The sequence below is a fragment of the Anopheles marshallii genome, chromosome 2, assembly GCF_943734725.1.
Source record: "Anopheles marshallii chromosome 2, idAnoMarsDA_429_01, whole genome shotgun sequence".
Lineage (NCBI taxonomy): Eukaryota > Metazoa > Arthropoda > Insecta > Diptera > Culicidae > Anopheles > Anopheles marshallii.
Window position 1 is genome coordinate 5,775,550 of NC_071326.1, and position 23,313 is coordinate 5,798,862.

At 46.3% G+C, this 23,313-nt stretch overlaps 1 protein-coding gene across 1 annotated transcript; it reads left to right on the forward strand.

The window, feature by feature from the left end:
* Positions 1 to 20,510: 20,510 nt before the first annotated feature.
* On the forward strand, positions 20,511 to 21,550 carry LOC128707699 (adipokinetic hormone/corazonin-related peptide-like). The gene is made up of 3 exons (XM_053802657.1): positions 20,511 to 20,524; positions 20,619 to 20,820; positions 21,425 to 21,550. Exons 1-3 carry the CDS (start codon positions 20,511 to 20,513, stop codon positions 21,548 to 21,550), a joined length of 342 nt encoding a protein of 113 aa, XP_053658632.1.
* The last annotated feature ends 1,763 nt before the right edge of the window (positions 21,551 to 23,313 follow it).

The following is a 23,313-nucleotide window of genomic DNA, read 5'->3' on the forward strand; positions in this document are numbered from 1 at the left end:
ACTGTCGTGTCTTGCAGGCCAATTGATGCGGCTTGGAACCGCGCACCCAAACACAGGTTTTCCGCATTTCTGTCCATAAGCGGTCATCCGGTTAGCTTTACCGGTGAGTATGCTGCAGGTTACATCACGCGTTGCGCCGTGTGTTGTGCAGAGGCTATTAAGGGAACGAAGGTTGCAGTTGGGCAGCGAAACGGTTCGGGAGGAATTTAACATTACTGCCTGTGGGCACCGTTTGTAAACCGATTCCTAAACAAGATTTATAATCCCTTCCCGCCAAGCGATGGTAACGCAGGAATCGCCAAGCAAATAAATAGTTGCACAACAAACAAAACACCAACAACCATAGAACATTGGCAAAACAATGCTCTAATAGGCGTGCGGAACCGGCCACGTAATGAAAGCAAACCAGGAACACGGGGCATACCCCGGACAGGGTGATTGTGAGAAGTTCTGCAAGACATTCGAGGCCACAGCAGCACCGAAGGGCAGGGAGAAGGTCGATTCGGAATGGGATGCACCCGGAGGTATTCCTTGTTTCGCGCCCCCGGCTGGGTGGTTTGTCTTGGTGCTGCATGGCAAAGACAATTGTTCCTTATTACTATCATCATCGTCATCATTATGCTTCATTACCCGAGACCGTGGCGGTGGCTTCTTTTCGCTGGATGGGTGTGATTTTCTTGCCTGCGTTCCTTCTCAACAGGACGGTTCCTGCTTTGGCGCGTATGTCTGTTCTTGTACGCTGACCTTCAGCAGATGGCAGCAGCAGCATTTCTGCCTGCCTGTACTTTGCTTTTTCTTTCGTTCGCGTCCTGTAACAGCACAACAACAACTTATTTATGCCGGTAGCACTTTCCATCCCCCAAAAGCAAACAAAACCAAAAGCCCCCGACCGCCGCCCGGACCAAACAAAACCAGGGCACAAAGTTCAGCCCGGCCCGGCCCGGCGTTTGTCCCCGAGTTGACGCGTTGTTTGCAACGAATTGACAAAAACCGAAAAGTGTTGCGCCCGTAAGCAAAATAACTCCCGGGCCTCCCGGAGAGCGGAAGTAACTTTTGGCCGGAACTTTTGGAATTTGTCGGGCCTAGGAAGTGATGACAATTTGTCAGTGATGACGCTTTTTTTTTTTGGTCAAAGTTTGCCCAATAAATGAGCACAATTAATCCGCCTGCGTTGGCAGTATGTGACGTCAATGCGCATTTGAGACGGGTTTGGAGCAACAAAAATGGGCAAACACAGCAATCGATCGATCGATCGGTTGAGCTAAAGAAACGAGTGCGAAGAAGTGATATTTACTACAATGACCATGCTGATTCAAGTTTTTCTTCGTGCGAGCGATCAAATTACACGCACAGGAAAATGGGACTTGCTGGGGTTAGGCTTATCGTCAGTGGTAAACTGCAATCGCGCGCAACTAAAAACCCCCCTGCAACATTGCACCAATTTAGCAAACGTCCTTCTTGGAAGTCAGTGCAGGAATTTCCTTACGAACCCCACTCCGGTCGTTGGTGAACGAAAATCCGGGACCTTGGTCACGAAACGTAAGCAATGTGCTCGCTCATCACGCTGCTTATCGCACACTGCTGACAGGCGTGATCGACTCGACCACTGTCTGCATGAAAGGGGGCATGAAAGGAGTGCATTTTGGTAATGGATAGATAACACACCATTGAACAAAACAAAACCAAAAAAAACCCTCTCCTTCAGTGTCCGGTATCATAACAAATCGATCGCTATCGTTCTTTTGCCATTCGGTTGACGTAACGATCAAACAATTTCGCTCGATAAAATGTAGCAAATGCTACAGTTCGGCTCACCGAAACATGCACCAGTATCGGGGGCAGGAGTATATATTCAAATTAGTGGAGAAGAGAACAACACTTTGTACCTCAATGTCGCTGCCTCGCTGGTCGTTAGTTCTAGTGGTTCTTTGCTGTTTGCAATAATATTATTTCTCCTTCCAATTAGAAGCTTCAATCGTTTACCCCTATGCCACTGCACCTTCAATCGCCAGCAATGGGTTTGTTGACCAATGTTTCATGCAACCGTGGCCCGCACCGTGGTTGACCGTGAGTACTGACCGTCCATTACAAAACGCCAGTGACTCGCAACACGCACACCGGGTCGGGTTTGTTTGGTGTTGTGCAGAAGTTGTTGATATTGAATCTAAAATTCTAATTGCATCCAGTCTCTCGAACGGTAATCATAACTGCAGGTGCAACGGGATGATGCCGATGTTGCTGATGATGGGCGGGGGTGGTAAACAAGCAGGTGAAGGTCCGTGTCCAAAAACCGGTCCCCGAGGAGCCGGTGGAGAGAGATTCGGTTCGGACACAGATTTTGCAAACGAAAGTTGGTGGTAAAGTAGAACTCTAAAAGATGTTTGTTAGTTGAGTACGAATCATTGGGAATTATTTTGTCCACTAACAATTATTGAACGAAGCATTTTTTTCGTTATCTCTCAAGCTATTGAATGGCTCATTTTAATTGCTAAATGTTAATTTTACTACTTTTGGCATGCTTTTAATCATGTCTTATCATCCTTTCTTATCAAATCTTGTAGAAAAGCTATTTAAATATATTGATTTAAAGTTTTAACGAATAAGACATTCGCCATTATAACGAATTCTACCATTATAATTAATTTAAGTCTTGAATACAACATGCGCTTCTAGAATAAAAACTGTAAAATATCCAAACATTACAGAACATGGCGAAGAATTCGCCCAACATCGCTGCAGTTTACACAGAAAGGCATAAATAGTTGATGATGTAACTGTGCAACCACTTATTGGTGTTAATGAAGGAACCAGATTTCTTCTCGTCAAGCAGCTGTATCGAACCTCATCGTGAGATCTGCTCTATTCCGAGCTAAAACATCCGAAGGAAGCAACAAAAACTACAAATAGAGAACACAGCCACCATCGCCAGTGTTCTGAAGTCCGCTGCAAGTAATCGCTTCCAGAACTGTGGGTAATGTAGCAAGATGACACTTTTTGCGTTGCTTTCCCTCGTGATCCTCGCGTTCATACGGGACGGACATGGGAAATGGAAAGGACGTTCCCGGTTCGAACCACTTCCCAGGGCCAAGTGTTTAATTAACGGCGAGGGCAATTTAATCGGCCCATCAGCAAAGTGTTTTCTCGTCTGGGCGGGTGGAGGGCAAGTATTGCGGCAGATCTTTCTCCCATCGGGATCTGTTCGCTCCGGTGCGCTCTTGGACACTGATCCTGGCAGGAAAGGCTCACGAGACGGAGTACGGCTTTTGTAATAAGTAGTGTGGAAGGAAAACGATGCGGAAAAAAGGTAATAAACACCATCATCGAGAGGAATGTCGCAATGTTGCCAGCCGGGCACGGCAGTGGGCTAGAACTGTGCATTCCAATCATCCCGTCAGTGGCAGTCAATTGATGATAATAGTAGCTCTGATTAAGCAGACGGTCGCAGGCCGGTGGGGACGCGCGTGGACAAGAAATAACGATTCTAACGTGCTGTTGTTGGACAATCGTTCTGTTAATTATCGGGAAACTTAACCAGAATGTTGGCGGGGGAAATAGAAACCGGGTCCCTTGTCTAGACAATCGGCCACTGCCAATGGAAAGAGTGCGATTGAAGAACTTGTGGTCTGCTTCAGAAGAGCTAAGAACTTGCTCGTTGGAGCTCAGTTGTGCCACCGTCGAAGATCGTGCCTGTGTGCAACTTATGTTCCACGCATGAACAAGAAAGATCATTTGCTGCACCACCTTATCAAGTTCAGCCCGTTACCCACGAAGCGTGCCAAGATCAAATTTCCTAGCCCAGTCATACGACCCCACCCAAACCGTGACTCAGCGTAACCATTTAGATTAATTATAAAAACCATGTCAGCACCATGGTAACGCGCTTAACAGTGACACTGAAAGTTCACCCATCCCGACGATCGCAGCCGTAGAAGAACGGCCCCCGGTCGGATCGGTAGCCGCGCGTCACCAAACGGCTTGACAGTGGCCATTGGGATCAATGAATCCGACATAAACCCACTTTTCAATTGGGGTCCCGCCATCAGCTGCCCCAGTTGTCTCAATTGATCGTCCGGACGGGTGGACAATTTTCTTACATCTTCACGCATTCGAAGCTGCACGGTGTGTGTGTTGTGGGTTTTGCGATTGTGTATAACACCACCGATGTCACCGTGATTTATCTCAATCACGAAATGCAACCCGCCAGCGGCTGACGCCGGCTGGCAAACTATCTCCCTGGCTCGGGGCCGGTCAAGAAAATGAGGATAGTTTGTATGCAATATAAGCAACATGTCACACGACCATCTCGCGCTGACATACTTTCACTTTCCTTTGACCGGTGGATCCAAGCGCCCATGGGAAACATGGTGGCAGCAGCCATCTCGTTTGTTGCAGATGAAATTGAATAGCAGGCCCACCGCCCGAGACTGCTTGGGAACTGGGCCGGGAGAATTTCTTCGGCAATTGGTGCGGTTCCTGCGAAAAAAAAGATATGGTCGTATCGTTTCGGGACCCATTGACTTAATGCAATCGCTGTAAATTGATGTCAAGAACTCTGGTGGACAATTGTACCGGGACTCGCTGTGGTGGACATCGACCTAGTCGAGATTTTTTTTCTGTTGCATTCTTATTACGGGAAGAAGGCTGGAGACGCTACCGGAGATGCGTGCGACACATAATCAAAACACGGAAGTAACGCTCAATTACTCCCTGTTGAGGAGATCAACCGGTCCGTTCGATGCCATCTTCAAGATCTTATGATGGGGAAATCTTCCCTGGCAGTACGTGTGTAACAGATGACAATAGAAGAAAAAAACAGTGCCCTTAGTATCTGTTCTCGTTCTGGACACTCCTTCGTAAAGGGCTTCCACGTTGGATTAATTGGGTAGATACACTCCGGCGCGATGAATGATTGGAATGGATCAATGGTGTTAATTGATGTCAATTTTCCTACAGGACGATACGGCTCTCCATTGGTGGGGTGGAATAGCATGCAGAAGAGCCCGTCCGAACGATCCCGGTTATTAGATTTGATTGTCATCAATTAGTTTCCTAAAAGGGGGTTGAAGATTTTGCTGATTTCTTATCATATCTGAGGGTGTGCGTCAATTGTCTTTCGCGGTAGATAAGATACATTACATTTTTCGGTTGTTCGGATTCATGAAGATTCCAAACTTAGCCAACCAACCAACCTAGCTGAAAAGCGCATGACATACGCTACTCTGTCAAAGGCATCAGTGATCTCTAACTCTTCGGTGTTACTATTAATGTTCCTCACATAACTAGTGCCATAAATAACCCTCACATTCATCGTTTATCTGGAGTTGAACCTTAAGCTTTGAGGTTGACTTTGACAACACGTCTATTGCAACTGACGAAGTCTTCATGTTACACCAAGCGAAAAGCTGATTATTTTGTATGATAATTAGAGGATATTACTTCAATAATATCTGGAAATAGTCAGATAGAAAAAGAACTCTACCAGATGTGAACTCATTAGATACATCAGCGTTCGGTTCATGGCACCGTGCGATCTAGTTGGCAACGAAAAGGTGAAAGACTTAGTCCTCTCTATCTTGATAGCTTTGATGTGCTCACCAAAAGCGGATGACGGACGATGCCAGACGATCGTAAGCGGTTCTGGACTTTCAGGTTTTACATCACTTGTTGCAATCAATTCATAACTAAATAATAAAGTTAGTGTCTTTGAGCTAATGAGATTCTTTACAGATTCTTTAAAACTCTTTCAAATACGTTTAGTATTTGTTTATAGCTGAGATTATAATGAAATACTTCAATTGATATCTAAAACAAGCATTACCTCTGAGCGCCCTGTACCTTAAGGTTTTCGCCGCACCGTAAATCTCTGCCGCAGCGGGTCATTCACCTTGTTTTGAATGTGAAGTCATCCCCCCAACTGGCGTACGTTCCCGTCCAGAACACTTTATTTGGCAAAGAATACAAAACACTCCACGGCACCCTACTTGGGATTTCCGTGCTGGACTTCTTTGCTTAAGGCCGGGACAACACACCCGGTTCTGGTGGTTCACCAGGAGATGTTTGTTCTGTCCGTCCCAATGCATCCGGGTGGTACGATACTCCACCCGCTACAAAACCTTCCCCAAAATTCTGGAACTCATCCTCCTTCGGTCGAATCGGTTTTGTTTTTTTTTCTCAATTCGCCATCGAATGACGCAAAAGGGTCATTTGCCTTAGCGATTCGGTTGCGATCGTGAAGCTCGGCGCTTGTGCCGGCTTTGCTTTGCGAACGGTCCGCGTCCGTTTTCTTCGCATTTCGGGACCATCGAAAACAACCGAGGCGTATCATCAAAACATCAAATCGCCTACTCGCGCTGGGAGCATCATCACCACCACCACCAAGAGACTGATTGTTTGTCCTGGGGGTGGTGCGAGCACGAGGCACGGTGGCTCCTCACCCCTCCCCCACACCCGGGCAGAGCCGAAAAATTCACCAAAACAACGAACGTGTAGCAACCACAAATTAGTGCCGGGAGATTGGCGAAGAGGAAACCCGCAACGAACAACAACAACATTCCGCACACGGGTTGACGACGTGACGGCGGCCGGGGTCTCCACAAGTCCCCGGGGCCAGAACTTTTTTTTTCGGATCCGCACAGAATGTGATGTGTGTGCGTGGTTCGCAAACGGGGCTCTGCGGGTTTTTGTTTTGTTTTTGTGTGGCTGTTTCGTTTCGTTTTCGGAACCGGGTGCCGTTTATTCACCTGCACTGACCTACGCCACACGCCACGGTTTGAAGCATGCCGCAGCATTAACACTCTCCTTCCGTTGTTCACGAAACCCCTCCATCCCCTGATACTGTTAAGAACATGGTGTGGAAATTATCCCACCACGTCCACGACGATATCCGCTGGCCGGTTGGAACAGTCCGGTACCTAACCGTGCCGCGAAATGGCGCGTGGTTGGTTCTATTGCCCTCTTCCCAAACTAACGAGGCGCGAGCGAGACAGGCGATACACATCCCAAATAGAGAACGGTGGCAAGAGAAAGAGCGAAAAGTGGGGGGCCAATGAACTTTAAAGTTCTTTGACTTTTATGCGGTTGTGCCATTATGGTCAGCGAACCCATTGCTGCTGCCTTGCTGCGATCCGATCTCCGGAACGTCACGGAACGTCTTCGGACCGTCGGCACCATGGACGGTCATCATCGGGGGTCATTCGTCCGTGTTGTCCGGGGGCTTTAGGTTTTCGGGTGCAGTTGGATGCCACAGTTTTCCCCCTTTCCTCCACCACCTGGACCACCTTCCTCGTGCTTGTAAGAAGCGGGGAATCAGGTTCTCGGTTCGGCCATCGTGGATGACCAGCACCATAAACGGGCCCCGGGACCCATTCATAACGGGAGAGCTGCAAAACAGTTTTTGTTGTAGAACCATCAATCATAGATCCGTTTTGTGTTCGGTGGTGTGTGGTGGTGTGTTTTCTTTCTTTGTTGCTGTTGTTTTGTTACTGAAGGCAGGAAATGTTTTCCTGTTGGCAAATTGGAATTTCGCAAAACCTGCGCTTCGCACGCAACCGGGTGCTGGAAATTGCGGTCCATTTCCGGTCGCGGATTTTGGGAGTTTGCGTTTTAAATTAATCTCTTCCCAGCCGTATCGTTCGTCGTTTGTCGTTCGATTCTTGCCCGTTCCCGATGCCCTCACGGTCCTTTTCGTTATGTTACGCTTCACGCTGTGCGAGCGAGTACAGCAAAGTTGCGGTACGAACATCTTACACCGGTTTCGGTGCGGACCGGTTTAATTTTTGCCGATCGTTTTGTGTGCAACAAAACAGCTGTTTACAATCGAAAGCAGAATTGTTATTCCCACCCGATTGGGCGAGTACCGATCAAAACGATTTGGTGTCGTACATTGACCTCGCGATCATCGGAACCGCTCGCTCGCGATCTTGTGCACATGGATATGGTTTCAAATTGCATAAATTGTAGCGTAACGTGTATGGAAAACAAGAAGCAAAAAAAAAGGAAACATTCCCTTAACTCGCACACTCACACACACACACACACTGGGCATTCAAATGGGTTCTATTTTTAGCCAGGTGGAGGACTAAAAAAAGTGGGCGAATGATTGGCAGATTCAAGCCCTGGGAGGCATCCTCCAAGCAAGCTGCAGGCTAGCAGCCGGAGCAGAATGCTAGAGATGAAATAATGTACGGCAGCCCTTAAGCAGGGCTCACGCCCGTCCAAATCACGCCGTCGACTAACCTCGAAGCCCAGTTAAACAGTGGCACACACGGTCTACGAATTCCTCCGGTGGGTGGGATTTGCTCCCGTCCCTTTTCCTTTCCCGCCCTTCATCCCGTGCTCTGTGGACAAACGCGTGTCTTTGCAAGGGTTGGTGGCCCCCCGATGATGGGCCAGGCACGCTGCAAAATATGTATGCAGCAGACGACGCGTACGCGCTCGGACCGAGGATCGAGTCGGGTTTCGGCCGAGAATGACGGATCGAGAACGCAAAAGCCTCCAGCTCCACAAAGCAAACCATGGAAAAAGCCTATCACCTGAAACCGTTGGCAAGAACAAGGGGGTATCCATTGCATCACCAATCACAGCACCAGTGCTGCCAAGTGACCATCGCCTACTGCCTGGGAAGATTCTTGCCATCCTCTGCCAGGCTGTCCCGCTTTTTTTATTTTTGTAATGCTCTTTTTTTATATTTCGTCTTCCTCTTGCTAGTGCAGCACATGCTTCATGCCGTCCACCTTGAGATGCCACACACACACGCACCGGGATGTTGGGGGACGTGGGCTAGGCGCTGCGGGCTGGTGGAGAGTTTTTTATTTTAGTTATTTATTTTTATTTACTTTTTCGCCCGTTTCCGCGCACACGTCGCTCCGAGCGGGACGAGATCGTAAAGCAATGGTTGCATAACATTCGCGTTCCGTTTCTTTTCTTGCGGGATGTGCCCGCGTTCTGGAGGCTTATACCCCCCCCCCCCCCCTGCCTCCCCCTCACCACCCCCGACACGGGCGTGTGGTGTAGCAGGAATGCGGACCGAGCATGGAAAGTTCATTCCTCCTAGTGCCGATGGTACGCTGCAAGGCTCTACGCAGCGAGGAGGTGGTGTTATGGGCGGGAGGAGCTTCTGTGCGATATATTTCACCATATGGCTTTAACATTGGATTTATGGGACATGGACATTTAAAGAATGTTAGAACAAACTTTAAGAATATTTATTTCGTATCCAACTGTTTTATTTTATTCACTAGAAAAAGAAAGAAAAAGTAACATAATAAGACTCAAATAGATTAAAAATGTAAAAGATGTAAGCAAGAGATGCAAGAGATGAAAAATACGCAATCGCTTCTTCTTCCGGGTCTGAATAGTCGGTCGAAACATTCGCCAGAATCATAATTTCTAATCGGAAAAGACATCAGATACCTACAACGAGCAATGCCATGGCCATCAACATCAGCCCGGAAAACATCTTTCATCCGACCGTTTAGAACAAGTTCGGGAAGGCACAAGAACCACAAGATATGCCAAAAATTTGCCAAATCGCCTACACCTTGGCGATAAACGCCGCACAATGCCGGAAAGTCGATCACCGGACCGAAGGTAGCGAATCGATCGCGGCGGGACCCCCATTTCGGAAAAATTCGAAGGCGAACCTCGCACTTGATCTTGATGTTTGCGTCCCACGGTGTACGATGGGCTAGGTGGCTCACCTTCACCGTGTGCGGGCCCCGGCGAGCGGATGGAGAATTTGCATGACATCTCGTACGGGGATGATGAGCCGCCGTTCGACGCGCGTCGCATCAGATCAGAGTGCCGCACTGGGTGAATTTGATCGGCCACAGCTCGCACCATAAATCACACCCCCTTTACTGGGCTTGGGGGCATGGGGGTGGGAGAGGGGGAGAAGAGGCATAAACAGAGGAAAACGACGGCGGGCACAATAAACACAGACGCGGTAACGATCGATGGCTAAATCGATCGATTTCCGGATGCGACTTCCCTCACGGCAAACCAGTCGTCCCAACGAACGGCGACAGCGCCGTCATGATCGGACTCACGCATCTTGTACATGCCGTACGCGCGCGCGTCCATGCCGAATGCGTAATCCTTTCGAGGCATCTTTCTCGCCCGGCCCGCTGCTCGTGCTGCATTATGTAATGGCTTCGGATGGATGCAACATTGCAAATGCATTCTTTGCTATGTCATAAGCCGCCGTGCCGCATTTCCTCTCTTGCCACTGGTTGCCTTCTCAGCGCAGTGTGTGATCGCCACCCCTGGTCGGGGGTTTTGTTTGGAAGAGAAAATAAACGATCGTCTACTCAAACCGAAGCTTATCGGTGTCGGTCAAGATGGCACTGGTCAGATGAGCGGTGTGTTAGCCTCCCTTTTGCGTCTACAATGCGTTCTTGTGCATGCACGTGGAAGAAGCCGCAAGTCATGAAGGTCAATAGGAAGCGCGGACGAATATCGCGGTAATCGTCCTCCAGCGCCTCCGGAACTGTTCCGGTACCGGTTGCTCCCGGTCCCGGCGCTACCGTTCGGGCTGTAAAGTCTTGGAAATTGGAAATCTCGCCGTTGTCCGTTTGGTTCAGGCAAATATGTGCTGCAGACAAGCTGCGGAAGATTTACAGTGTTCAAGAATCACTGCAACAACGTGAAAGATGGTTCTATTGACCGTTCTGAGAAAATGGTACTCTCTCTCTCTTGGTATACAGTACCACAGCTGATTTACAACTGACGATCAGTATTCTTTGAGGATCTTTAATTCCTTTAAGATTAGACAACCTTGATTTTCCATTAGAATTATAGATTAGAAACTCTATTATCATACTGGTGATCTTGTTGGAGAGGGCCGGTGGTGTATTGAACGCCACGCCGGTTTTCACACGACAGGACCCTTCCAAAATCCTAACCGAACCAAGCCTCCGTACGCAGGACTGTAAATTAAGTCGAAGAAAACCAGAAATTGCAGGTCTAGACCTCTTGAGGTTATTGTGCCGATAAATAAGAAGAAGAAGAAGAAGAAGAAGGTATTCTTGAAGTACACAAAGGAAAATTTAGAATTGACAATTAAAGACCTAGACATTAGAAGAGATTGTATCACCTCTTTTTCGCTTCTCGGTCAACCAATGATGTCTTGGTTTTCCAGCTCCTCAGAACCATAGCCCAATTACAGACCGAAGAGCTAGACAATAAAGTTATAAAAAGCATTACAAACGATAAAAAAAAACCAACAACTTTATAATTGGTTCTTAGCAGGATATAAAACTAAATGAAAAATGATTGCTTTCGATCAGAATAAATTATAGAACACAAGCGATTCAACCTTACAAAGAACATCAGCAAAAGGAACCGAATACTAGGAGGGCAGCATAAAACTTACATAATTTATAAACCTACAACGGACGAACCTAACGGTATTAACATAGCAGCTCGGTATATGGAACTCCCTCTGAAAAACGTTCTTAGAGCAACAGCATCGAAGTGTCGAAACATAAAATCATGGTCAAGTGTGTGCTGGAACTATCGAGCTTTGCCGCAGCAAACAATCAACGGATCGATTAATTGCGTCCACTTGTCCGTCCGTGCGCGGCTATTTTCGGCAAAGCGGACCGCTCGCTACTGTCGCCATTGATGAAGTTGATTTAAATCGACAGCAGCGAACGAATTTTTCGGCAACTCGAGTCGAGATTCGATCCAAAGTCAGCGCCAGGTCATCGCCGTCCCGGTTCTCCCGGTTGATGGTTAAGCAATTGAGGCGAGAGCAAAAAAAAAAACAACAAGCACACGAAACAAAACAAAACCACTGTTAAGTAACGAAACCATTCCGGTACAGAGCATCGCGCTGCAACATACGGCGCAATTTATGAGGCGTGATCATGAACTTCACCTCCACGCGGATCGGCCGGAGAAGGCAAAAACAGAACCATCTCGGTCAGTTACTACGGTGCGCCGCCGATCGAATACCACAAATATGCTATCACCGTCCCACCGTACCACCACCGCCGCCGCCGCCGCAGCCCAACATAAGCGATGGGTGGTTCGCGGACTCGCTGGACGCCGTTCGTGGCATCGAGAGTAAAAGCACGTACACTGGCCGTCATCGGCGAGCTGATTGGTGACAAAGCGTGAAAAACGGCGGCCAGCTGGGAAACACATAACAGCGTGGACCAGTGGAGACTATGTTTTGTTTTGTTTTTTTTCGGGACGAACAGGGTTCATTAACCCTTCAGCCGAATGATTCGGCGATGGGTACAAAGCGCCATCGTGGACGGGTTGTGTGCGAGTGGCGCGTGGGTCTTATCTGGGGTGTCGTGATGTTGCCGGTTCAGTGCAAGCTTTTAGTTGGTCCGACATGGCGATAGCACGGGGCAGCCATAACTGGCAATAAATAAGACATTTTGACGTGCTTCAAAAATGTGTACGAAGCTAGTGCCATCCCAAACCGCTAATCATCCCCAATTAGCGGTGCGGTTTGTTAGGGGGTTTGTTTTAAACAAGATAAAAATCTTTCACCGTTCTGCAGAGTAAAGAGAATGAGAAATAGAATACTAAAAGGAAGTAGTTCTTAATGAGCTGAGATTCTTCATTCCACTCACAGATGTCGCTGTTGTAGTTAGTACGCCGGGTGATTATTTTTGGTGAAAGTAAGAAATTTCTTCCTTCAAAATGCATTTAATGTTATAAATTTTCTATAAGAAAAATGTATCTCCGATTGTTTCTACAAAAATCTACAAAACAACTTCACTTCACTGTAAGGAGGATGTTACAGGGATGGCCCAACATTATGATCGATCAATGGGCTTTTTTTAAACATTCGCCAAATCCCGCATGCTGGTGCCATTGACCTGCATTCGGTGCGGCAAAATTCTCAGAAGTTCGGATGAAATCATTTTCGCGTTTTTCGGACGCACTTGCGGTAAAACGGTGGCACCCTTATCTGTGCCAGTGACACAAGTTTGTTTGCCGACCCCGGAGGTGGAAAGAAAAACAAACACGTTCCGTTTGAGTAAAGAGTGCAGGAAATCGTTTTGTGTAAAAACCGTAAGAACATCATGGAACAGCACCGAAAACAAACGAAAACTGGCGGAACAATCTCAATCATGCAACGATCGCAATGAAACAACACACCGCTCGGAGGCGGGCAAGTTTGTGTTTGCAATTTTTGGGGAGTTGAAATGTTCGTGCCGGGGAAAGATTTCGCTACTTGAACGACGAAACGGCACTGTGTCTGCTGAGGCCGTCCTGTGTTTGTTTATCAATATAATCATGTGCCCAAAGTGACGGTGAGAATTGAAAAAATCAATCGGAAGAACCATCCTTGCGGGCGGATAGGAGAGCGTATGTTGACTCGCACCGTACGATTATTTGGAAGTTACTCCGCAAATAGCATTTGTGTGCGAAGAAAGTGGACAGTAAAATTTGTTATTTTGCCAAATTTCACCCAAAATTTGTACGATGAGTCGTGCACACATTGTGACGTGTGGTGGTGGATGACTCGCAAAAAAACAGGAACTTTTGTTAGTCATTTCTTGGGGAGAGAAGCGGAACTTCACGTTAAGCTACGGTTGAGGAGGCTTAAACTGTTAAACTGGATTAGCATACTAGTTTTTTACTTGACATTAAATCGACAAGAGGGCTCCTCATTCCGAGAGTTCCTTGGACGACTCCTCTTCTTTATTGGCACATTTAGCTGGATAGACAGCCCTTCGTACGGAGGGTTGGTCCCGACCTACCAATACGCTACCAATACACCACGAACGTATTGGCCCTTGGACGTATTGGTAGATGTAAATTGGACTTTCAAGAGCATTCATTTTTGCAGGCCGGTCTGAGCAGTAGTGTGTCGCGATGTCTATGTTTTAATCCGATCATTATCTATCTGAAAACCTTATAAGATAGCAGCTTGAAGTACCAGTCATTGAAATTCTTCCAAAATCTCAAAATATTTTGCCCAATAATGAGGGTCTTGCAGTCTAATATTACTCGAAAGAAACATAAAAGATGGTCCAAGACGTGGAATTCGTCCACAGAGTCACACATATTGGAGTCAATCTCTCCTATACGTTGGAGATGTGTGCCTCAAGCGAATTATTATATCTAAGTCTAGACATCTCTCGCAAGAATTCGGGATCTTCAAAGGTCCTAACGAACCAAGACTCCAAGGGAAGTCCAGGAGTTTATCCACTCAAATCGTCCGTGTTCCAAATACGCTGTCAACCGAATGCGTAGGTGCTCGTGAGTTGGAATAAGCCACTGAGTGTCTTAAGTATTTCCTTTGCAAAATAGTCTAGCATCTTAATAGCCTTCAAAGATCACTTCAGTTGCGCACTGACTTTCTTGTCAAATCTGTCATGCTTCTGTCAATCTCTTAGTATCAATCTAGCCGAAACAAATTAAATAGATATGTGGCAATAAAAGTAAGCTAGTTAAGTCAAATAGTGCCATAGTTCAATAGTAGCTGTCAGTGTTGTATTTCAGCTTTAATAGTGCTGGTACGGGCATTTTTGCAACTGTTGCAAACTTTAAATTGGCCACCAGCTGTCAACTGATCGCAACCTAGCACCAAGCAGCCAGCATCACTTCCCTCGGCCAGTCCCAAACGAGCGTGTAGTCTTTCAACACCGCACGCAACCGTGGCCCAAAATGGGTCTGCCCGCATGCACACTGCCCACCTTGGGAACGCACCGGCCCAACTCCGAATTCACCGCCTCCCTCCGGTTCCGTGTCTTCGTGCGGCACGCGGAAGGTCCGGCCACCGCCATAGCGAAATCGTACATACTTACCCAAGAACCAAACGGTGACTGCAGACCAGCTGAATAGACCGGCGTCGATACGGCTACGCCAAACCGATCCAAAATGCTCGACCACGAGTCAGTCTAACGTCACACGATCGGCGCACACGACTGTGATGCAACGGCAGCCGAACAGACGGCACGGAGGCTGGCGCGCCAGACGCAACTTAGACCGAACAGCTGAACCAGCGTGCACACGTTAAGCTGTCATAAAACTGCATCACACACGCGTTGCACTCGTGCAAAACCCACCAACACGACACGCACACACCGAAAGAAGGGCTGCTATCACGCCAGCGAAGGCTACCTTCAAAACCGAACGAGCCCACCTGGTTCCCACGATGCGGCGGCCAGCAGGATGGGGATGGGGGACGAAGGGAAACCGAGGGCCCAGGAGGCGGGAGGGGAAATTGTACTTATAACCCCCCCGGGTGGTAACCTACGCGCACCGTCGTTAAGGCAGCGGAAGCGTTTGATTGAGAATTGGTCGCTTCGACGATCCACACCGCAACGCGCAGATCGATCCCGAATTTGTGTTTGTCGCTTGTGGCGGAGATTCTTCCCAAAATAAACCGACGGGAAGTTGGACACACTTTCCTGCCACCGCGTAAGGTAGAATGTGTTGCTAATTTCAAGGGCACCAAGGGCCGTCAATGATGCCACTTCTTGCCGTTTTGGGACGACGCGCAAGGATCACAGACGATGCAATCCAACACGAAGGCACGCGAAATGAGCTCGCTTATCAACGCGACATTGATCTTCGGCGCACAGTGAGCACTGGGCACGATTACCATTTGCCCCCCATTTTGATTTCGTTTCGCACTATGCGCGCAGGTTTTTACTCGGTGAAGCGTTTTCCGCGCACCGTGCCGTGCGAAAACGGTCGGAATCGATCAAAACCCTGAACGCCACTCACGACCGTCGTGTGCGTACGGTTGTGAAACGTACCGCCACGTGCGTTTCCGCCACACTCCTTCCGAGTCTTGCGTTGCACCAGGACAGGTCACACGGCTTTAATCACTGCACGAGGCAACCACACACGTACGCGTGCATGCACTTGGACAGCGTTGCTTCCGCTGTTTGTTGGGCTTAATGCACACGCACAGCTGAAACTGCTGAAACACATCCAGGAACTAGCGATCCGGTAGCACTGCTCCACTCCGGTTTGGAAGGACACTGGACGGTAGGTTGCGATCTTTACGCAAAGGCACACGTGTGTCGCCCGATCGACCCAATCAGTAGAGGGTACCGTCAACGTGTAGGAAAACACTTCTGCACGGGGCCAACGTTGAGCGCTTTCTGATGCGAGTACGGCCCAATTCAAGCCGCCCAATCCACCGCGCAACGGTTCGGGCGCACACACACACACACACACGCGGTCGGTTAGGTTGCGAGAGCTCTACAGTGTGGTCGCCCGTTTGCCGGAGGATCCCGGGAGCGATCGCCACTCTTGGAGATGCTGCTTATCGCGATGGCGGTGAGAGAAGCATCCGTCGTGAGCCGCCGGGGTTGGAGAATGTTGTGCTGATCTTCCGCCTGCCCATGAATCGGCTGGTGGATGATCCCGCTGCATCTCGGTGCGGCCGTGAGAGTGGCCCGAAATGCACGTGCGCACGAGAGAGCGCGCGCTGCGTGTGTTGCGTGGCCGGTGTTGTTTGTTTTCGGATTACCTTTTTGGCCGGGGAGTTTGATCGGGGTTTGGTCAAATCGCTCTCGCGGTATTGCTTTTCTCATCTCCAGCTCCCCCGACCCCCCCAGGCCACTTTTTCCCCCTCCTTCCTCTCCCCTTTAATGGGGTAAGAAATTCTCTTTAGACGAGCGGGAAGAAGTTCTCATTAGTTTCACCAATTGCTTAGGACATCTTCGGCACAATTTATCGATCAAGAATATTTCATATGGGAAACAAGAAGGGAGGAAGAACAACTTGAAAAAGAAACAAGAGAGTAAGAGAGAGAGATAATAGATAAATTAAAGTTGAAATTCACACAAATTTTTGCTCATTTTATAGTCACCACCAAGTCACCTTAATGAAACATGGTTAGGGAATTCCAACCGATCAGCTGAAAACGCGAATATTAATATGTTTCAATGCAAACGTGTTTGATGACTCAACACGCTCAATATCTTTTACATTATCAGTTCCGTTCGCAAAGATCTAAGCTTTTCCTGTTTCTAATTTGTTGTTTGAATTAGTGAATTGCCTTTTCTGACGTCTTCATACTATTATCTTCAGCAATGTTCTAGTGCTAAAATTTTGTGTTTTAGCAGGGCTTGACTATTGAAGGATTAAATGTTTAGTGCATTTTTCATAACCATAGAAGCTTTCTTCTGGGGCGGCCCGATGACATGATGCTACGGATAAATAAAGTCACAGAAATTCAGAAATGGCAGGCCTAAACCTCTTTAGGTTGTTGTGCCGATGAAGAAGACGATAGAAGCCTTCTTGATTTGCGACCTTGGAATATGGTTTGTTCTATGTGACTTCAATTACCCAACACTAGGTGGAGAACCTTTATTACTTTACATCGAAACTAAGCTAAGATCACCAGTGAAGCTATTGGAATATTACGATAAACAATATTTAGAATTCAAACAGAGTACAGAGTTTAGTACTCGCTGAAGGTCTAAAAATGGCGACTCCTTCGATCTATATAATTAATTATAATTTCGATTGACGGCTGCTGCCACCTGCTGAACTAAATTGCTGAAGACATAATACAACTTTTTTTAATATGTTAAGTTTAAAATAAATTAACTGTCGTTGTATGCCTGAGTTTTGTTGAAAAAATGAATAATTGTTTATGTTTTGAAGAAACTAAGCCACAATTTCGAGCTCAAAAATGAATGTACCAACACCAATGATCACCAAAGTGCCATTTTTAAGAGTACAAATAAATATAGCCCACCTCCCAATCGCAAACACATGCAACGAGAACTGAAATAATACGTTGAAGCAAAACATTTGAAAAATGCTCCTTCGCTTCCGAATGTGGCTTCTCGCTGAATGAGCGATGGTTTTGGGGGCCTCCATTATCATCCGCTGGCGATTTATTCTGCAACAATGTAAGCGCTAACCATCGGCCAAGAATGTTGCCGATGCCTTTACGCGGCTGGTTGCCGATCGTCAAGGATCTGCGAACTGCGCAAGTCTTAGCAATTGCGGGCAGCATTACACACGGCGACGGATGCGAGCCCTACTGCACGTAAACAAACACGGGTGGGTTCAGCATAGGTAGTGCATGCCATGCACAAGAGCAAAAAAAAAAAGAAAACAGCAACAAGAGCCACACTTCCAGATGTGTGCGGTGGATGAAGCGGATGAGAAGGAACAAGAACAAAAGTACAACAACCTGACACCAATTACGATCACATTAGCAGTTGCCTTTGTCCACTGCTTCGGCGCTGCGCTACCACCGTCTTGGTGGTGCATTTTCCGGGAAAACGCCTGGCCCAATCCGGCCGCGGTACCTGCTGTGCGGGGTTTCGAAAATGATCCCACCGTGGAGGTCGGAGCATAATTTATGCGAGCGAATGACATGCTCGCAGCATACGGGTAGCGTAATCACGGCACGGATGCAGGAATAGTTTTGACACGCACGGGACGCCGAGATGCCGCCTGTGCATCCCGATTCTCGAATGGGAGGAGAGTGGGAGCGGCGGGAAAGGGTGGGGTAGTTCTGAATCACTCATTAATATTTATGAAACGGACCATTCCCGCTGTTTATGATGATCGTACCGATCACACCAATCGGTTGGCGCATGGCGAATTGTTAATTAAAAGTTCGCCCGTTCCGGATCGGATCGGGCCGGATTGCGTACGGGTTTGCGATGATGAGCGATCAAATTGGTTTCCACCCCCCGGGGGCGTTCTGTCTCCTTTGACACGGCCCACTCCTTGCCCGCAAGGACGGAAAGGATCTTGGCGTTTGTGATAACAGAGCCGTCTGGTGCAGAACATTACATGACCTGTGACGCGAACGCACCGTGTCCAAGGTTCTATCCTGTGTACGGTGGAAGGTGTTGGACGCTTACGCCATTGGCAAACCGTAGCAGATTACAAGAACCTTCTCCGTAGAACAATCTTCCGGATAATTATATCACTTGCCGCTTTTGTCACGCTGTTGTACGCTCCTGTGAAAAGTGAAAAGCAACGGCGAGGCAAAGCATTTTTCTGCACCATTTTGTACGTCCTCCATAGTCACCTTGCCGATGCAATTAGCGGATAAACGGCGAGGACGTCGACGGATGTCACAACCGATGGGTCGCGGGTGTTGACCATCGGAACCGGTTTACCGGACATTGCAGGCGTTCCGATCCGGCCGGGATGAAGTATTGATTTAGAACGCGCAAACGAGATGCTATGAAACGTTTTATGGACTACGAAGAAGGCATGAATGATGTAGGAAATTCGTTAAACTGTAGAAGAAAAAAAGATATGAAAAGAAATAAGTCACAACTTCAGATAAGTTTAAGCCTGCTGGAACGTAATATTAGGAGATCCTGGAGTAATATAAAGAGAATTTCAATTCAAATCCTGAATTTCTGTTACTTCGAATATATTATATATTGTAGCGAATATTTATATTACCATCGATGTCTTTTTTTCATCTTCTTACATTACATTATTTATAATTTTTACATCTTTTTTATATTTTGTTTAATAATGTTTCCTCTATTATTATTTATAATTAGTATCCTTTTTATTTGTTTGTCTAATTTTTGTTTTATTTTACACGATTTATATAAAATTTTTGTTGTCTTGCTTAATTTTTTCTCCATTCTTATATCTGTTTTCATGTTTGTTTGTTTTGTTTGTTATGAGTTTTCAAGTTCGTTGTGTCATTTCTAAATCTTTAAAGGAGTTAAATGCAAATAACAATTCTATTCAAATAAATCAAAGTTTGTTTTAATATGTAACCGAATCAATGGACATAGAACAAAAAAAATCAAAAAAACCTTAATGTGCTAACAAATTTCTAAACGAGCTTAAATTATTCCTTATCACCAACTTTATCTCACCGTACACCTTCGTAGGAGTTTGCCATATTTTAAATACACACGCTAATTTTATGCATTGAGTTTTGTCCCGCTTTCTTCATTGACGCGTTACAAGGCGGGGGCTACGTAGACAGTTGTTTACTGCCAGGTTTTCCCAACCAAAACCCTTCGTGGAAACAGGCTAAGCAACTGTCCGAAGCGCTTTGAACACTTGTTTTCACGCCTTTCCCAAACGGTAACAATGGCATCAACAGGATTTACCACCAAACCGGCGAGAAAAGTGTCACAATAAATCAAAAGCATTTCCACATCTGCTGACCGCTTTTTATTTCCGAAAGGATGGCGGTTTCGCGTTTGGAGCGTTTTGCTTCATTTTTTTTGCTGTTGTTGTTACAATCTGCACCCTTCAATCGGTATGGTTTCCCTAGTGACGTACGATACGGATGCGAATGATCGATATTTGCATTTTGCAGCTTAGATAAAGCATCCTTTTGAGGGCGTTGGTGAGACGGTGTAGTGATGGGGAATGAAATTTGAGTTGAGGAACAAATAAATAATGCCACTGAATGTGAATCAATCGAATCGCAAATCGCGGGCCATGGTATAAAAGAGTACGCCTGCTGACGGCCAGGATGTATTCGTCTATCGGCAGCTAGTGTGATCGGTGTCGTCCAATAGTGTCGGATTGAGTGAACGTGAACAACGAACCATACCCTATCTGCATACATTATGAGATCCATCAGGTGAACCATCTCGAAGCAACATTACCATCCGTTCCACCCGTGTTAATGTGCGATAATGTGCTTCATTCTATGATTTCTTTCACTCGCACCAAAGCTCATCCGGATTCGGTGTGGCCAGGCTGTTCCTGCTTGTTGCATTATGTGCTGTGCTGCTTCCGGTGCCGAGCTCGTGCCAGGTGACATTTTCCCGCGATTGGAATGCGGGAAAGCGTGCGATGCCGGATTCGGGTATTAACGGAGTGACCGAGTGTTCTGCCATCTGGCGTTCGGTGAACAACTTATGCGCCGCAGTAACGGTGAGTTGGTAAAGGGGATGCTGTCTTATGCACTATGCCAAGTGATGGAGAGTTTTAAACGTTATTAGTTCAGTGAAAAAGATAGTGCTGCTATATAAACAAATAAACAAATTAATTTAAATATTTTAAAACTGTTTAAAATTTAGTGATTGAAAAAATTTAGTTTTATATAATTTCACACATATAGGTTTGAAAATTTTCAGGTTTTTAAAAAAGTTGTTCAATTTTTTTATATGTTAGTATAATAAATTTAAACTTTAAAAACATTTTTGCCTGTCTTTCTACGCATGAAAACATTCCACTGTACATCGAAGCAAAATTAGCTCAATAAGCTTCCGCTAGAGAGCGCTGTCAAAAAGGTGTTTGTCTTGACTAAAAGCCATGAACATTATGGGTAATTTTATTGAAAGGGATATTTCTTAGCTTAAAACAGTTTTTCATTCTTCATAAAAAAATCCAGTAATTCGGACAAAATCATTTGCTAATAATATTTTCCAATCAAATTTTAGTTGATTATCTCCAAAACTTTAAACAATTTATTTAAAAAAATTGTAACTTTATCAAGTTAAATAAACGTTCAAGGATGCTCTGAATTTCTTTACAGAAAAATATTCAACATTTAACGCTGTGTGAAACTCGCTCGCTGCTAAAATCACTGCAAACGGACGAATCGTCGATGGAGAGCACCAGCGGGAATAACTTGCCTATGTTTTCCAACAGTCATATCTAACTTGCAGTGAAAATGCCTGATGGGAAAAAGAAACTAACATAATAATGTCGTGCTGTATGTATGGTAAAATCATGTAAAATCACTTGCAATGGGACTTATCACACTCGATTGTTTTCCTTGCTGTTTCTGTTTAGTCGATTTACTTATCGTCTTTCAACTTCCGTAACACTTACTCTGCCTAACGAATTATCATCCCTACTTGTTTTCACCGGAACAACACATAATAATTGCACCTTTCTAACCATCCAATCAATAAACGTCCCATTTGCAAACCGTGTAGCGATAAAAATATTGCACTCGTGCAAGTCAAAAAACGAAACACTACAACAGAAGGGGAAGAAAATACATAAAAACATGAAATAAAAACACAGTAAGAATAATAAACGTAAAAACCCTCCATTGTGCTGAAGCAAACCTGCCGGGTTTTGATCTTTCAACCTCCGAACCGTTTCGTTTTCTCACGTTCACTTTTGATTTTGTTCTTTAAAAAAGCAATCCGATCACGACACCTTACAAAAGGAAATTCTTGCCTGGTTCTGCTCCGTCCGTTCGCCCGGTGCGGGGTTTTTCTTTGGTCGGCACGAAAGAAAGCGGTGACGCATTCGTACGCAACACCCGCTCACACCGCGGCTCTGTTCTGTAACCGAATGGGTGAATTGAAAATTAATTTCTGTCAGAATAATATTTGCTTTTCTTTCCAGTCGGACCCGGGCGAATCTCCGGCAGGTTGGAGGAATGGAGCGGTTCTACCATTCGTTCTGACGATTAACACGATGATGAGTTCATTTTGGTGTTATGCTTCGCTGCTGAAGGAACGAATATTGTTGTCGCGTTGAAGTTTATTATGAAGAGGAAATTATAATAACAAAATATTTTTAATAACATTTTAAAAAACCAACAAAAGTGTGGATTTATTAATTAAAACAATTAACGTCCAATGAAATTTGTGAATAAGTCGTCATAATTTATTTAAACTAATAATGATTAATATTAGTACGAATGTTTTCAAAATTTGCCTGACAGTCGTAGGGAATAGGTGGATCGATGTGCTTGAACGTACACAAGTAATAATTGTAAACCGAACCCAACGCAACGCCCAATCGGCAACCTGGCCGGTGTTTGCGTGATGATTATTAATGAGGGTCATATTATCGTCTTCCAAATGCTACCGCACGATACGCAAAGAAGGATGGGCGCGAAGGCGTGAGCAGCAAGGTGAGAAGCCCTTTTTTTCTCTTCGTCGACGAATGTCTAATGGGCGCACAGCAAACGTCTACCGGGACGTCTACTACTTGAACGATTAACTCCGAACCGTTCCTGGATGGGGAATAGCGAAAATAACAAAAAGCCCCAGGAACGAAGTCGTTCGGGGCATTATTAGAAGAGCGTACTTCTCTAACCGCCCGTACTTATGTTTGCCTAATGATTTCCGATCCACTGCCGGCGAACGACAATGTGAACAATGATTTCTTATGATTTGTGAGCGGTGAAGTGCGAGAAGCAGCGAAGTGCATCTTCACCCAACCGACAGTTGACGGGCCATGCCATCTGTGGAATCTTCCCCAAGAGAGGGCCCCTTTCCGACCAGGGCCGGCCCGAGCGGAGGAATGTGCTCCACCAGCACGCATTATGTACACTTCACACACCCACTGGAAGCGTCATTGGGGGAAATGGTCATTTAAATGTTGTACCCCCAGATGGGCGTTTGCAAGTGGAGGAAAAATAAAAGCCGCTCATTAATACCCGGTAGTCGATCGAAACTG

Excerpts from the sequence above, each read along its gene's own strand:
- LOC128707699 (XM_053802657.1), top strand. Across the intron at positions 20,821-21,424 it reads ACTTATGCGCCGCAGTAACG|AAAAATATTCAACATTTAAC; the intron begins GTGAGTTGGTAA and ends ATTTCTTTACAG.